The 16,985-nt window shown below is 57.4% G+C and overlaps 1 protein-coding gene across 1 annotated transcript; it reads left to right on the top strand.

Moving 5' to 3' along the window:
• Positions 1–3,789: 3,789 nt before the first annotated feature.
• LOC110223470 (transducin-like enhancer protein 1) lies at positions 3,790–16,816 on the top strand. The gene is given in 23 exon segments (XM_021009027.2): positions 3,790–4,025; positions 4,990–5,177; positions 5,814–5,968; positions 6,600–6,663; positions 6,806–6,850; positions 9,580–9,642; positions 9,761–9,835; positions 10,489–10,669; positions 10,794–10,810; positions 11,095–11,199; positions 11,277–11,321; positions 11,496–11,651; positions 12,087–12,261; positions 12,380–12,570; positions 12,770–12,846; positions 13,241–13,466; positions 13,468–13,491; positions 13,822–14,069; positions 14,176–14,245; positions 14,247–14,324; positions 14,521–14,671; positions 16,209–16,285; positions 16,476–16,816. Coding segments are annotated over 22 exon segments (2,358 nt in total). The 5' UTR covers positions 3,790–4,025; positions 4,990–5,150; the 3' UTR covers positions 16,584–16,816.
• Positions 16,817–16,985: the final 169 nt, after the last annotated feature.

The following is a 16,985-nucleotide window of genomic DNA, read 5'->3' as shown; positions in this document are numbered from 1 at the left end:
GCACTAACTGTGGAGGGTGGGGAGGGGACTTTTGTCTAAAGTAGGGTTGAAGTTGAGTTTTGAAGGAGGCCCTGGAAGTCAGGAGTGGGAGGTAAGGAGGGGAACAGTCAGTGCAAAGTGTCATGTAGGAAAAACAGTAAGAAGTTACAGTGAGAGAATGTGGAAGAATGGAAAGGCAGGAAGGGGCCGGTAGTAAAGGGCTGCAAATGCCCAATAGCATTTTGTATTTGATCCCGGAGGCAATAGTGTTGATTGGGTAAGGGATGGCATAATAGTACCTGAGCTTGAGGAAAATCATTTTAGTGGCTGAATGGAGGATAGATGGGAGTGGGGAAAGATCTGAGGCAGACATGTGCACCAGCAGGCTACTGCAATAGTCCAAGTGTGAAGCTATGAAGGTCTGTATGGGGGGGGGGCTGGGTGAGAAGTACATGAGCTATGTCGTGAAGGTAAAAACACGACTTGGCACAGATTAGCTATATGAGATGAAAAAGAGTGAAAAGTGGATGAAGACACCTAAGTTTCCAGCCTGGGTGACTGGGATGATGCTGGCACCCTGAATAGGGCAGTTCAAAAAAGAGGTTTTATAGGAAGAGTTTCATTTTGGACCTACTGAGCTTGAGATAACTAGTTAAAAGATATCCAAAAGGCAGTTATCTGGTTGGTGATGAAAGACTCAGGAGAGAAAGTAGGGTTGATATATAGATCTGGGGGCCACCAGCATAGAGATGATAGTTAAATTTATGGAAACTGATGAGATCACCACGTTGAGATGAAGAGAGTCCAGGACAGACCTTTGGAGGACATCCAAGGTTAGTAAGTGTGACCTGGATGAAGATCCAGCAACGAAAACTAAGAAGGAGAACCAGGAGAGAACAGTGTCATAAAAACCTAGAGAGAGGAGAGCATCAAGGAAAAGAGGGTGATCGACAGTGTTCAAGAAGAATGAGGATTGAGAAAAGGGCATTATAGGGGTGGCTAGGTGGTGCAGTGGTGCAGGCGGCCCTGAAGTCAGGAGGACCTGAGTTCAAATCCAGCCTCAGACCAAACACTTGATACTTACTAGCTGTGTGACCCTGGGCAAGTCACTTAACCCCAATTGCCTAAAAAAGAAAAAGAAAAGAAAAAGAGAGAGAGAGAGAGAGAGAGAGAGAGAGAGAGAGAGAGAGAGAGAGAGAGAGAGAGAGAGAGAGAGAAAGGCCATTAGATTCGGCAATTAAGAGGATCCTTGGTAACTTTGCAGAGAGGGCAGCTTCAGAGGAATGATGAGGTCAGAATCCAAAATTCTAGTAGGTTTAGAAGAGGAAAGGGAGTGGGGGCACCAATTGTGGATGGCCCCCTCAAGTAGCTTTGTTAGGCAGGGGAAGAGAAGTATATAAGATAATAGCTAGGTAGGATGGTTGGGTTAGGTGAGGTTCTTTTAGGATGGGGAAGATGCGGCTCATGGTTAGGTGGTGAGGAAAGAGCCAGTAGCTAGGGAGAGATTGAAGATTAGAGAGAAAAGGGGCTGGCACACCGCACCAGCAGAAATGGGATTCAAACCCGATTCCCCTGTCTCCTGAGTCAGTGCTCTTTACATTGTACCAAGCTGCCTTTAAGGGCTACAACAAGTGACCTCTGCTGTGATCATCACTCCCAGTGTCTAACCTAGCTCTGCCCTGCCACGGCCCAGGTCCGGCAGAGGCTGGTTCAGACTTATTCTGGCTATGACAAGTCAGCTGCAGGCCTAGGCCAGCAAGCTGGGAGCTGAGGCGCTTTGTTGGGGCTAGGGGAAGGGTTTTGGTGGCAGGACAATAATGTCACAACAGCTCTCACAAAGTAATTTCCTTACAACAGCCCTGGGAAGGATGAGAAGGATGAGACTGGTAGATTCAGAGCTAGGCGGGGTATTAGACACCATGTCGTCCAATCTCTTCCTTTAACAGAAGCGGAAAATTATCTCCATCCAGGTGAAGAGAATTGGACAGGTGACCCAGGTAGCAAGTGTCAGAGGTGAGACTCAAACCCAGGGTCCTTTGATTCCAACTCCCTCACCCTTGTTTTCCGGAGAACAGCTCCCAAAGGTATTGATCAGAGATCACACAGAGAGTTATTACATGATAATTAAGTAACCCGAAGACAGGGAGGTGTCATTCACCTAGCCAAGGCTTGCAAACTGCTTCTTTATGCATTGTTTTATTTGATCAGTGTGAGAGAGCAAAATGTGGAACCCAGGTCTCCTGACTCTGTTTAAACTTTGTATCTCTCCCAGCATCTCTGTACCCAGTAGGTGATTAATAATCGTCTGTTGTTCTTTGCAGGGGCCTGAGTCTGTTAACATTTGGGAGACAGTCCAAAGCACAAAGCCATGCCAGGAGATAGGGGGTTGTGGAGGGCAATAGGAGCGTACAGGGGCTGGCTCATCCTGTTAGCCTGAACGCCCAGATCCAGGGAGCTAGCTTTTATAGCCTGCCCCCACTTCAATGGATGGCTGGGGAGGGGAGATGCCAGGCTGGGTCAGCATGAGCAAGGGCAGGTGGTAGAGATAGGACTCAGGAGCGGAGTAGGCCCTTCCTCCCCCTTGCTCTCCCCTGCTTAATCCATCCCCCCAATCCATCCTGGCCCAACCCAGTCCCTTGGGAGCAGTAATTATCCAGAGAAGGAGGAAGGGCTGGCCTTAGCCCTGGGAAACAGGCCCCTGGTGGGGCTGACCATCTCTGGGCTAATTCGTTCGGAAACTCAGCTTCTTCCCAGACCCCCTCCTATCCCACTCCCCCCACCTCCCCCGCCCCATGACTCACTAATTGAGCTCAGGGTGAGATCTTGGGGAAAGCCCAGAAGGATGGATGGGGGATGCAGGAAAGGCTAAGCTTTTGATGATCCTCTCTCTACCTTTCTCAGAAGAGGGGCAACTTTCGGGGTGGAGTCAAGTCCTCCAACTCTCAGGTAGTACATTCCATGACCCGGGCTGAGGCACTTCCCTTCTCCCGGCCTCAATTGCCCTATCTGTCAAACAGATTAACCATCCCTGCCCTCGAGATCTCCCTGGGCTGTGGAGGAGGATTAAGTGGAGAGGGAGCTCTGGGCCCAGAGCCAGAAGGCAGGAGTTCCAGTCTCGATTAGGCGGCTCAGGAGCTGGGCAACCTTGGGCAAATCGTTTCCGGGCTCTAGACCTCAGTTTCCCCCGGAGAGAAAAACAATGGGATGGTTTCTAAGATTCCCAGCTCTACGGGCCCATCCTGGATCTCTGCTTTAATATAGGCTGACGCCCCGGCTTCCTCCCACAATGGTCCTACAATCCTCTCCCCTTCACACTCTCCCCCCTCCTCCCTTTTCCTGGAACAAAACACCTCCATCCCAGACCATCCAGTCAAGGGTTAAAGCCCCAGCCCGGCTTGCTCGCTCCGCAGGCTCCAGGTTGATTGACACATTCCCGGGGCGGAACTCTGGAACTGGCCAATGGGCGCGGGCGGCGGTGGCAGCGAGGGGGCCCCACGTGGGGGCGCGGTGGCCCCCGCGGCGCCCTGATTGGCCGGCCCGGCTCGGCGCTGGCCCGCACGAGCCCCGGCCCACGTGGACCTGGCGCGCGTTCATTGATCAGTTTCCCCGCAGAGCCGCTGCTGCCTCTGCTGCCCGGGGAGGCGGGGGAGGCGGGGCGGGCGGGGGCGGAGCGGAGCCGAGTCGAACGGAGCGGGGAGGGCGGCCCGGAGGAGGAGGAGGAGGAGAAGGAGGAGGAGGAGGAGGAGGAGGCAGCGGCGGCGGCGACAGCGGCGGCCGAGGGGGCGGGGAGGCCGAGCCGAGGTTGGGGCTGGGGCTGGGGCTGGGGCTGGACCGGGCCGGGGCGGAGCTGAGCGGGACCCAGCAGCGCAGGCCAGCTCGGGGGGCTCCAGGCGCTCCTGGCCTGGGCCTTCGCCTTCCCCCCTCCCCTTCCCCCGCGGGCGCCAAGCTGAGCGGGCCTGGCCGGACCGGACCCGGCTGGGCTGGGGCCGCCGAGCCTCCGCCCCCGACGGCGGTCCTTCCTTCCCCCTCGTGCCCCAGCCTGCCCGGTGAGTCCTGGGGGAGCGAGGGGGACGACCGCCTGCTCCCTCCCCTCCCATCCCCTCCTGTCCCCTCCCTTCCCTGAGAGGGAGGTGGGAGGCGGGTCGGGGGGGTGCGCTAGGAAGAGGAGTAGGAGGAGGAGGGGAGAGAGTGGGGGGGGAGAATGGGGGTAAGGGAGAAGAGGGAGAGGATGGGAGAGTAGGGGAGAGGAGGAGAGAGGGAGAGAATGGGTGAGTAAGGGAGAAGAGAGAGTGAGGGAAGAGAGCAGGGGAAAAGAAGCCAGGGGGAGAGGATGGGGAGAATGAGGAAGAAGAGGGGAGAAGAGAGTGGGGGAAGAGGGAGAGAGGATGGGAAGGAGGAAAGAGTCCAGCAGGAGGAGAGGAAAGGGAAAGAATGGAGGAGAGGGGAGAATAAGGAAGAGCAAAGGAGAGGAGGAGAGTGGGAGAAGAGGAGAAAGGAAGAGAGAAGGGGAGAAGATGGGGGACAAGTGAAGATAGATATAGGTGGAAGTACAGAGGGGTAAGGATGAGAAGGAAAGAGGGAAGGAGAGAAAAGGAAAGGGAAGAAGAAAGGAAGAAGAGAAGAGGGAGAGGAGGAAGGGGGGAGGAAGAAGGGAAGAAAAAAGAAAGGAGGAGGGCCATTGTCTGGCTGGAGAGGAGGGAGAGGGAGCCAGAGCTGGGGGGGTTGGCACTGGGGAGAGGAGTGCTGAGCTGGGGAAGAGGGACGCTGGCCAAAGTGGCCTGCTCGCCCCAGGCTGGCCAGCTCTGGGCCTGTGCCAGGCTGGAGTTGGACAGCAGGTGGAGAGGCTGCTGGCAGTAGCTGGAAGGGCCTGGCCAGGAGGGGGGATGAGAAAGCCCTGAGTTCAGAGTGCAGCCAGGGGGGTGATTATCAGCAGCGCTGTCCCCAGACGGCACCTAGGCCCCAGCACTGAGGGTGGCACAGTGGGGGACACCTCCCTTTTCCTTCTTCCAGCCCAGTGCAGCCGGCTGCCTTCAGAACCCATTGGCAGCAGCAGCCTTGGCGGTTTCGAGCTGGAGCCTGTCCGAGGGCCTGGGCAGAGGGCCAGAGACTGGATCTAGTAGCCAGAGAGGTGGCTGGTGGATAAGACGGAGAGCTGCTCACTCTGGCTGAAGATGTTTCCCCAGAACAGGCCGCCTTTGGTGAGTCCTGCTTTCCGAGCCGTCCTGGGGACCCCTACTTAGTCCCTCCCAGCTTAGGTGCCTGCTGCCTCACTCCCATTGGGACTGCCAGGGTTTGAGGATAGTAATGGGGGAGAGAAGAAAGGGGACCCCAGCCTGGGGTAATTAATAGCTCTTACGCTGACTTGGCTGTGTGACCTCAGACAAATCCCATACTTGCCTCTCCGGGTCTCAGCATTCGTAAAAGAAAGGCGTTGGACTAAATGGTCCCCAAGACCCTTTCCTGTCTCAGACAGTGTGAATTAGAAGTCCTGGGTCTGAGTCTCAGCTCAGATACTTCCTGGCAGCAGCCTTCTTCAAATCCAGACTGATGGTATGAGTGACCTGATGTCTCCAAAATAGTCTTGGATTTCAATTTAAAGAAATGAGCATTGGGTTCAAATTCTGACTCAGTCAACTTGAAACCTTTGTGACTTTTGATCTCTCTGAGATTCAGTTGTCTTCATAATGAGACCCTCTCATTTGCACCCCTGGCTTTAGGCACCAGAGCTGTGTCCTTTCTTCCCACTGATCTAGAAAGGCTGGCTTCTGGTCTTTTGGGGGCCAGGGGTGGGTGCTGGCTGACTGATCCTTTGCCCCCCCCCATCACCACTATAGACCCACCTTCAAGCACCACCAGTGGCCTCAGCGGCAGCTGTGCTCGTGACCACCAACACTTCAGCCACCACCCCCCAGACTCTAAAACTCACCTACCCAGAGACATTGGATCGGATCAAGGAAGAATTCCAGTTCCTTCAGAGCCAATACCACAGGTATGGGGATTGAGAAGAAGGAGGATCCTGGGTAGAGGTCAAGAGACGGGTATGGGGCTCAAGGAGACCGACCAGCCCAGGCAGCCTTGGGGTTACCCTTTGGCCACAGGCCCCTGATTTTTGAGTCAGGAAGACCTGGGTGTGAATGCTGACTCTTGATGCCAGCTGTATGATCTTGGCCAAGACCCCTCTTCCCCTATGATCCCTTTTAGCTCGAATTCCCAGGCCTCCAAGTTCCCAAGGATCTCCATTCCTCTCCCCCTCCCCTACCTCCCCAATACAGCCTTATCTGGTACAGTGGAAAGAGCCCAGGACAAAATGTCAGTTCCAATTCTGAAGCTTCCACTGACTTGCTGTGTGACGGCTGGAAAAGAGCCTTCCCCTCTCTGGGCCCAGGCTTCTCCGTTTTTAAAAGGAAGGTATTGAACTAGGTCATCCCTTTTACATCCCTGAGGCCCCTCTCCCTCCCCTCCTGGGGCTGGGCTCCTGGCCTTGTGCCAGCCCTCCCCTGGATGCAGCTGTGAGCACCTTGGACTCCGTGTTATGTGAGTGCTCTCCTAGGTTGGGAGCCCCCTTTCTGAGGCTGGCCTGCCTCTGGGGCCCGCCCTCAGCACTTGCATCTACCCCTTAGCTTGAAGGTGGAGTGTGAGAAGCTGGCATCAGAGAAGACGGAGATTCACAGGCACTACGTCATGGTGAGATGCCCTCTGGGCAGGGGTGGTAGGTCCTGTGGGGAAGGAGTGGGGGGGGGGGCTCAGGACAGCTCCTTTTGGGAAGGCCAGGGAGCTACAGTGTGCCTTTGTCTTCCCTCCATCTCCCTGCTTGCCTTCTTTGCAGTACTACGAGATGTCCTATGGCCTCAACATCGAAATGCATAAGCAGGTGAGTGGCCTTGATGGCTCTGGTCCCTGTTCCCTCCTCCAGGAAGTCTCCTGGGCTCTGGGGGTGGGAGGTGGCCCACCCACCAGCAGCTTTGGGGATGGGAGGCTGGAGGGGGGGGAGACTCCTGGGCATTCTTGTGGCTTCTCTTTCCAGCAAAGCAGCCACCATCTCCCCCCCATTCGCTTCCTCCCCCTGCCTGCCCATCCATGTCTCATCTGGCCCAGGGCTCCTAGGCAGCAGTATTTACGGAGATCCTATCCCAGGTGCTGCTGGCTGCCTGCCAGGGCCCTGTCTGTGCTTTCACAGGGGCCTGAGCGGAGGCTGGGCTGACAGGCAATGGCTGCTGAGGGAGAGTGGAAGGAGGAAGCAGCCAAGCTGGGCCGTAGCTCCTCCATGGGCAGGACCCATTGACCAGTGCCCGGCTTGCAGGCTTGGGTCCTGCCCAAACATTTGTCTAGGGGCTCTTAGCGGGGCAGTTGTCAGAAGGACTGAGGGCCCAGCCTGGGGACCTGAGTCAGGGTAGGGGAGCAGCAAGATCCTTGCATCATCTTCTGCCAGCCCCTCACTGCCCCACTCCAGCGTGGAATTCCAGAGCTGACTATGGAGTTCTCCTAGACTCCTGAATATGCAGAGGGGAAAGGGCCCACAGGGATGACAGTCTTGGTCCAGCCCCTTCTTTTGGGTGACCAAGGACATGGGGGCCCAGAAAAGCCAGGGACTTGCCTGGGATCTCTCAGTACAGCCATATAGCCAGGAACTAGAACTCAAATCTTCTGACCCTCCCACCTGGTACTCTTTGCATCATAGAGGGAGACGTGTGCTCAGGGGAAGGGTGAACAGGAAATATCCTTGGCCTCCCAGCTCTAATATTCAGAGTTCTAAGGGCCCTCCCAGCTCTGACACTCTGGGTTCTGAGGGCCCTCCCAGCTCTGACATCCTGTGTTCTAAGGGCCTTTCCAGCTCTGACACTCTGGGTTTCTAAGGGCTCACCCAGCTCTGACATTCTGAGTTCTGAGGATCCTCCCAGCTCTGACATCCTGTGTTCTAAGGGCCCTCCCAGCTCTGACATCCTGTGTTCTAAGGGCCCTCCCAGTTCTGACTCTCTGGGTTCTAAGGGCCCTCCCAGCTCTGACACTCTGGGTTCTGAGGGCCCTCCCAGCCCTGACATTCTGGGTTCTTCAGGGCCCTTCTACCTCTGACATTCTCCATCCTAAAAGTCCTTCCAACTCTGACATTCAGTGCTTTGTGGGCAGTAGGGGCCACTGCTCTTTAGACTTATCTCTTGCCTGCCCTGCCCCCACCCCTGCTTCTCCTGGCCTTTAAAGAAGGAGCAAAAATCCAGCCCCCTCCCCCACCCCCTGCCTGCCTCCTCCTCAAAGACCTCCTTTGGAGGGAAGGGGGGGGGGAGCCATTGAGTGCACAGCAGAGAAGAGGGAGAGAGCAAGAGGGAGCCTAGAGCAGCAGGATCATTTTTCATGCTGAGAGCGTTAAAGTGCCCGTAAATTGCACATTAACGAGCCCGAGTGAATTGGAGGCTGCCTCCCCCGGGGCCCTGCCCATCAGTGCATCAGGCAGGAGGATCAGTCACTGCCCGCCAGCCCCAGGAGACAGCCTCAGCCTGCCCAGAAACCACCCACCGGGCTGGTGCCTGAGGCTGAGGGGCTGACTGTCAAGGCCAGGGCCTGGGAAGTACCCCCCCCCCACCTTGAGCCAGGCCCATCCCAGAGAAGAATCCCCCTGGATCCCCAGTCATTCCCATCTAACGGTGGGGCCGGCTAGGGAGCTCCCAGAGGAGTCTCCTGCCATCTATTTAGCCTGGTGAGGGCTCCCAGGGCTACCTGCCCCCTGGCCCAGCATCCACTGGCCTCTGGACCCCATCAGCCTGTAGGCCCCCTGCTCTCAGCCCTTTCCAGCTGTTCCCTTATCCTCCAGCCCAGGCAGCAAGGGAGGAGGTGAGAGCTGATTCTCACACTCTTCATCAGCTAGAGGCATTGATGGTACACAGCCCAGTCCCTTACCACCCCACCTTCCCCCTCCTCAGCCATCCTCACTGGCAATTGAGGTCCCTGATTGCTTGTGGTGCACAAGTGGTACAGGGGAAACCGCAGCTGGAAGGAAGAGGGACCTCTCCAGGGCTTCCTGACAAGCCTTGAGAGCATCATTTAGCACTCAGCACCCAGCCCCTGAGCTGGGGGGAGGGGCACCCCTCTCATCAGGACCCTGAGCCCTGGCCTGGCAGAATCCGCTATCCAAGTGACCCCTCTAGAGCCACAGACATCAAATGTCAGGGCTGGGAGGGCCCTTAGGACCCAGGATGTCAGGGCTGAGAGGGCCCTTAGAATGCAGGATGTCAGAGCTGGGTGGGCCCTTAGGACACAGGATGCCACAGCTGGGAGGGCCCTTAGGACACAGGATGTCAGAGCTGGGAGGGCCCTCAAAATGCAAGATGTCAGAGCTGGGACATAGAACATCAGCTGTGTGTGTTGAAAACAACCTAGCGTTCAAGAAGACTCAATTCTTCTCCTGGCTCAGCCACTTTGGTCATCGATTCCTTTCCCAGAACCTCGTTTCCACCCTTTATAAAATGAGGGCATTGTCTTGGGTCCTCGATGTCCCTCTTAGCTCTGATGTCCTGAGTCTTCACTGCTTTGTGCAGGCCCCCCTGCAGTGCCTGGGGTGTGCAGGCAGGCAGGTGCCCCCCACAGCTGGCTCTCTGGTTTTTCTTCCAGACAGAGATCGCCAAACGGCTAAACGTGATCTGTGCTCAGCTCATCCCCTTCCTCTCCCAGGAGGTAGGTTGCTCAGAGGGTCGACGCTGGGTGGGACTCTTGGCCAGCCCTGGAGTATAGAGAGGGGTCTTCTGACCTGGTCCCCAACCCCCATGACAACCCAGCTTCCCTCTTTCCCCAGCACCAGCAGCAGGTGGTTCAGGCAGTGGAGAGAGCCAAGCAGGTGACCATGGCGGAGCTGAACGCTGCCATTGGGGTAGGCAGATCTTTGATGGTGGGGAGGGATGAGGACTGCTAGAAGGCCAGAGCCTTGAGGAGAGGGAACTGGGAGCAAATCCTAACTAGCCTTGTAACCTTGAACCAGCCCCTAACATCTCAAGGCCTCAGTGTCCATGTGTAAAATGAAGGAGTTAAATGAGAATGATTTCCAGTCTTTGTTCATGTGAAAGCTTTTCTTCCCCTGGGCTCTCTGCACCATCACCATCTCCCACTATCAATCCCACCCCACCTCTCTCTGCCCCATCTGCCTCTGCCCTGTCTCTGTCTCATTCCCATGTCTCTGTCTCCCCGTCTGTCTCTCTCCCAACTTTCCTTTGTCTTTCTCTTTTGTATCTCTCTGTGTCTTGTCTCTATCCCATTTGCCTCTTTTACGTGTCTCTATCTGTCCTGTCTCTCTGTCTCTGTGTCTGTTTCTGTCTCTGTCTGTCTCTGTGTCTGTCTGTCTCTCCTATCTCTCCCATGTCTCTCTCTCTGTCCTGTCTCTCCCGTCTGCCTCTCTTATGTGTCTCTCTCTGTCCTGTCTCTGTCTGTCTCTCTTATCTCTCCCATGTCTCTCTCTCTCTCTACCCTGTCTCTCTCTTTCTCTCGGTTTGTCTCTCCTCATGAACTCCCCACCCCTTTCTTCCCTAGCACCAGCTGCAGGCCCAGCACCTGCCGCACTCTGCACCGCCCATCCCGCTGACCCCGCATCCCTCGGGCCTGGCCAGCCTGGGCAGTGCCTCAGGGCTCTTGGCATTAACGGGAGCACTAGCAGCTCCAGCCCAGGCTGGCCCCAAAGATGACCGAGGCTTGCAGGACCTGGAACATCGAGGTAGGTCGTGGCGTGGGGGGGCGGGGGGAGGCGAATGCTCTGGTTCCCCACCTCACTGTGCCCTTTCTTCTCTCCTTTGCTCTGACTGCCTGCTTACCCCTCACCGGGGCTGTCCTGACAACAGACAGAGACCCAGGCCCGGTACGTGTTTGGTGTTTGTTAACTCTTGGGTGGGGGTCTGTCAACAGGAAGAGGAAGAGCGCACTATAGATGGGAGGCCTGAAGAACCTGGGTTCAAATCCCACCTCAGACACTTTGTAATTGTGTGACTCTGGACATGTCACTGCCTCAGTTTCCTCCTCTTGACTAGCTGCCTTACGGGTCCGTGGCCCAATCCCTAGCCATCCTTGCTAAGAGGAGCATCTATCTGATGCAGGGTCTGGTGATGGACCCCTTGGGTGCCTCTATCCATGTCTCTCATTCAGAGCTCCCTGGCTCTCCCGAGTGCAGAACGGGTCCGGACCATTTCTGAGTACCTGAGCAGCAGCAAGAAGAGGCGGGCAGAGGAAAAGGACTTTCTCACTGACTATGTAAGGGGGTCTGGGCCAGGGAGGGTGGGCCAGGGAGGCTCGGGCAGCCTGACACCCTCACCCCTCCTGTTTTCTAGGGCAGTGATGCTGACAAGAGTGAGGACAACCTGGTGGTCGATGAGGTCAGTGGGCCCCAGGCCTTCCTTCCCCCTCCTCCTCAGAGCTGCCTAAGGACCCCCAGGACCTCACTGTGTACTCTGGGGATGGGGTGGAGACAAAGAAAACTTGGATGGGTGAAGAGGGAAACTGAGGCTGGGGCCTTGAGGCCAGCATCAGCTTCTCCACTGTCTCTCTAGGATCCTCAGTCCCCCCATAGTGTTCACTCTTACTCATCGAGGGAAAATGGGTTGGACAAGACCCCCTTGCCTCGGAAGGAGGCCATCCCAGGCAGCCCGCCCTCTGTGTCCTCGTCCCGGAGTGCCTCGCCCGCTCGAAGCAAGGACCTGACCCCGGTATGGGAGTGGGAGGGAAGGGATGGAGCAGCAGGCATCACAACCACCTGGCGCTAGGGAAGGGGAGCCAGGATCCAGGCCAGGCCCAATCCTGGAAGATCTGCCGCCGACTCAGCCTTCCTGGGTGACCAGGGCCCTCCCCGGGCCTTAGGCCTCCCACCTATAGAGTGAGAGGGGGCACTGATGGAGGCTGCCTGAACAAATTGGCATAAACACGTGTGAGTGCCTAGTAAGAAACAAACCCGGGCAGACTGCACCAGTCCCTGAAGAACTCGAGGAATGATGGGCACGCTGACTGAAATGAGAGAAAGGACAAGGGCATCCACGGGTGGCCGAATGTCAGAGAAGAGGCCCCCGAGAAAAGCCCAGGACTTGGGGGGCCCCGAGACGGGGACTGGTCCTCAGCAAACCATTGGCCTGCCCCTCCTGCTGCAGGTGGAGAAGGCGGGGACCCCCGGCTTGAAGTCCAGCACCCCCACATCCCAGGGAGATGGGCTGGGGCCTGGAGGCGGCGGGAACAGCAGCAGTAGCAGCAGCAGCAGTAGCAGCAGCAGCATTGGGACGCAGCCATTCCGGCCTGGGCTGGGCAAGGCCACCGTGGACTCTCTGGGTAACCAGCTCTAGAGCTGTACATGAGTACAGGAGGGTGGGGAGGGAAGAGAAGGTGACAAAGCATGCATAGGCTTATCTGTACCGACTTAACCACTGAACTCTGGGTCCTCTCCCAGCCCTGGGCCTCCGGAGCCCCCTGGCTGTGGCCGGCTCCTACACTGGCCCCTTCGGGATGGGAATGGTACACTCGGCAGTGAACGGAGACTTGGCCTCCACTGGGGCCTACAGCGGGCTCCACCTGGCATCCTCACAGCTCAACGGGGCCAGCACCATGGGAGGGACGTCGGGCTACGGCCGTCCTGCCCTGGTGAGTAGTCCTGATTGCCCTGGCCCTGGTCTGGGGGGAGGGAGGGGAGTGCCGTCCCCACACTGAGGCTTCATTAGACTTTCTGACAGACAGGGGCCATGTTTGACCGGGGGGTGGGGGGGTAGAGAGGAGGACTGTGGGCCTTGCAGGTGTGGAATTCTGCCTGCCACGGCCCTTATGGCCCTTGCTGTATCTCCAGGTCAGCTATGACCCTCACTCACACATCCGGGTCTCGAGTCTCTCTGCTAACCTGCCCAGCAGCTCCTCAGGAAAACCGTGAGTGTAAAAGGGAGAGAGGGATCCCTGGGGTCCCAGTGCCCAGGTCTCAGGGGTCAGCGTCAGCTAAGCACAAGGCTGGACATGAGGCCAGATGGGGCGACTTCAGGGAAGGCCGTCCCACAGCCCCACCCTCCTTCCTTGCCCTTTGCTGAGGAAGCTGAGGGTCTGGGCTCATCCCCTAGGGGCCTAGCTATAGGGTGCTGTGAAAGAGGTTGGTCCCTGGGCCAGAGGAGGCCAGGCTTGGGGAGGGATTGGGAGGGGAGGCCTTTGGGGAGGTGCTTTGAAGTTGTAGAGACTGCTCTGTGTGCTTTGGTATGTGTGTGGGGTGGATTGAAGGGCACTGCTTCCCCACCTACATACCCACATGAGTACACTCCCTCCCTCTCTCCAGGGCTTACTCCTTCCACGTGTCTGCTGATGGGCAGATGCAGCCAGTGCCCTTCCCATCAGACGCCCTCCTGGGCACAGGCATCCCCAGGCACGCCCGACAGCTGCACACCCTCACCCACGGTGAGGTCGTCTGCGCTGTCACCATCAGCAACTCCACCCAGCACGTCTACACGGGGGGCAAGGGCTGTGTGAAGGTGTGGGATGTGGCCCAGCCAGGCACCAAGACCCCCCGTGGCACAGCTCGACTGCTTGGTGAGGGAACGGGGCCGTGAGCTGCCCAGCCTTGGCCCTCCCAGAGCCCTTCCCTGGGCAGAGCTGGGTGGGCCTGGGTGAGCAGGGGCCACCCACTGTCCAGACCTGGTGCCAGTGGTTGGGGAGGGGAGGGGAAGCTCTGGGCTCTTCCCTGACTTGGGGTGTGGTTTTGGGCAAGCCCTTTCCCCTCCCCTGGCCAGGGCTGAATGCTTCCCCCAGCTCAGCTCCCTTGTCTGCCTGGGATTCTGTGGCTCCCCAGGGAGCTGGGCCTGGTGCTGAGCCTGTCCCCAGCTCCTCCTCCCCTCTCCCCCTCCACCCCCTCGCACCCAGAACCGGGACAACTACATCCGCTCCTGCAAACTGCTGCCAGATGGACGGAGCCTGATCGTGGGTGGGGAAGCCAGCACCCTGTCCATCTGGGACCTGGCAGCCCCCACCCCCCGCATCAAGGCTGAGCTCACATCCTCAGCGCCCGCCTGCTATGCTCTGGCCATCAGCCCTGATGCCAAGGTCTGCTTCTCCTGCTGCAGTGATGGCAACATTGTGGTGTGGGACCTGCAGAACCAGGCCATGGTCAGGTGAGGCTGCCCAGCTGTGCACATGTGGGCTGGGACCAGGCTGAGAACCAGGCCGTGGTACAGGAGGGCCCAGCCAAGACCACCTGAGTGCCTCTTCTTCCTTCAGGCAGTTTCAAGGCCACACAGATGGGGCCAGCTGCATTGACATCTCTAATGACGGGGCACGGCTGTGGACCGGGGGGCCTGGACAACACCGTCCGCTGCTGGGACCTTCGTGAGGGCCGGCAGCTCCAACAGCATGACTTTAGCTCCCAGGTACCCAGGCTGGGAGCCGGCGCTGGGCCTCTGGGGTCCCCTGGCTGTGGCCGGCACCTCCGTAGACCTCTGCAGGATGAAAGTGGGAGGGCAGGAGCATCAGGACCAGAATCTGGCTCTTGTGGGCAGAGGACGGGCTGGGCCAGGGAAGTGCTCATTGCATGGGCCTCCCCATCGCCTCTCTTCCACCCTCCAGATATTCTCCTTGGGCCACTGCCCCACGGGTGACTGGCTGGCAGTGGGCATGGAGAGCAGCACCGTGGAGATTCTTCACGTCAGCAAGCCGGACAAGTACCAGCTGCACCTGCATGAGAGCTGCGTCCTCTCCCTCAAGTTTGCCTCGTGTGGTAGGCGATGTGCTGGTGCCCAGCAGGAGCTGGGGGGGACGGGAGCCGGGGATGGAGGGCAGGCCCAGACTAGGGGGATGGCCGTGATCTTGCCATGCAGGATGGCGGCTGCCTCCCTCAGGAGTTTCACCAAATGGTACATCCCCCTCGTGGGGTCTCTGGCCTGCTGCTCTCTACTTCTCATCCTCCTTTTTTCAGTAGCAGCTTCTGACTTAGCAATAGAAGTGCTGACCCTTCCCCACCGGGCACAGAGCCCGGCTCTGCATCAGCAAATATTTGTTAAGTGAATGGGTGACGTCAGTGGGTGAGCTGCTGGAGAAAAGCAGTGGCCTTGTCTATGATTATCTGTGGTTTTCTGGCTATGCTGTGTTAACAGCATACACAGAACACAGAATGTGAGAGCTGGGAGGGCCCTTAGGACACAGAATGTCAGGGCCCTTAGAATGCAAGATGTGAGAGCTGGGAGGGCCCTTGGAACACAGATATCAGGGCTCTTAGAACGCAGGAGGTCAGAGCTGGGAGGGCCCTTAGAACACAGAATGTCAGGGCTGGGAGGGCCCTTAGAACACAAGAGGTCAGAGCTGGGAGGGCCCTTGGAACACAGAATGTCAGAGCTGGGAGGGTCCTTAGAACACAGAATGTGAGAGCTGAGAGGGCCCTTAGAACACAGAATGTCAGGGCCCTTAGAATGCAGGAGGTTAGAGCCGGGAGGGCCCTTGGAACACAGAATGTCAGAGCCGGGAGGGCCCTTAGAACACAGAATGTGAGAGCTGAGAGGGCCCTTAGAACACAGAATGTCAGGGCCCTTAGAATGCAGGATGTGAGAGCTGGGAGGGCCCTGGGAACACAGATGTCAGGGCCCTTAGAACACAGGAGGTCAGAGCCAGGAGGGCCCTTAGAACACAGAATGTCAGAGCCAGGAGGGCCCTTAGAACATAGAACGTCAGAGCTGGGAGGGCCCTTGGAACAAAGGATGTCAGAGCTGGGGGGAGGGGGGCTTTAGTGCTTGAGGTCAGACCCTTCGTTTTAAACATGGAGAATCCGAATCTGACAGCTTTAATGACATGCTTGGGGTCACACAGGGTAAACCGCATAGATAGGCCTAGCTACCAGGTTTCTGGTCTCTTCCTTCTGGTTCAAAGCCTTTCCCACTGCTAGCTAAGGGACACAGTGGATACAGCCTTCAGCCTGGAGTCAGGAAGATCTGCGTTCAAATCTGGCCTCAGACACTTACTAGCTGTGTGACCCTGGGCAAGTTACTTCACCCTGTTTGCCTCAGTTTGCTCATCTGTAAAATGAGCTGGAGAAGGAAATGGCAAACCACTCCAGTATCTTTGCCAAGAAAACCCCGATGGGGTCACAAGAGTCAGATCAACTCTAAGACAGTGGGGCTGTTCACAGCACGTCCCTCCCTGGGTTGTGAGGATTCAATGAGATAACTGTGGAAGGCGTGGATCTAAAAGCTTGCTGTTGGCGTGCTGTTCAGCCTGCTGTCCTCCTGTGATGGTCACGGACGGCCCCATCTCTTCTCCCCCAGGGAGGTGGTTTGTGAGCACAGGGAAGGACAACCTGCTGAATGCCTGGAGGACGCCCTACGGAGCCAGCATCTTCCAGGTGAGAGGCCCACACCTGGGCTGACTGAGGCAGTGTTCCAAGGAGCCCCAGAGCAGAGAAGGAGGAAGTCGGGGCATTCCTCTGCCACCCTTCCCTCCCTCCTGCCAGTTGGGCACCCCGTCCCTTTCCCCAGGTTGGCTTCCCGGTAACCCCTTGTCCTTTCTCTCTCACCACCTCTCCCTGGCTCCAGTCAAAAGAATCCTCCTCAGTTCTGAGCTGTGACATCTCCACGGATGACCAGTTCATCGTCACTGGCTCAGGGGACAAGAAGGCCACGGTCTACGAAGTCATCTACTGATGAGTTGGCCTCCACACTGGCTCCTCCACCCCCAAGCCCGTCAGTCAGCGACTCCCAAAGAATCCCTGGGGCTCAGGAGGAAGCCCCCGCCCCCACCCCAGAATGGGAACTCTCGACATTTTGTGTGGTCTTTGGTGTTTATTTTTCTACTTCATGGGTTCTGTTTTTTTGGCGGGAGGGTTTGTAGGCCCCCGTCTGTAGGTTGTATTTAATAAAATGCCAGAGGCACGTGAGGGGATTGTTGTCTTCTTCAGGGGCCTTTTCAGAGGTCACCCACCTCCCCTGGGCTTCCCCCATCCCTGGCACCCCAGGAATCCTCTCTGGCCTCCCTGAGGAAGGGAAGTCGTCCGGCTGGTTTTCTCTGGCCTCCCCCAGTCTTCCTTGGACTTGTTTCCCTCTGAG

The sequence above is a fragment of the Phascolarctos cinereus genome, unplaced genomic scaffold, assembly GCF_003287225.1.
Source record: "Phascolarctos cinereus isolate Bilbo 61053 unplaced genomic scaffold, phaCin_HiC Scaffold_4;HRSCAF=312, whole genome shotgun sequence".
NCBI lineage: Eukaryota > Metazoa > Chordata > Mammalia > Diprotodontia > Phascolarctidae > Phascolarctos > Phascolarctos cinereus.
The sequence above is the reverse complement of the archived record's forward strand: the minus strand, read 5'-3'. Positions and strand labels throughout refer to the sequence as shown.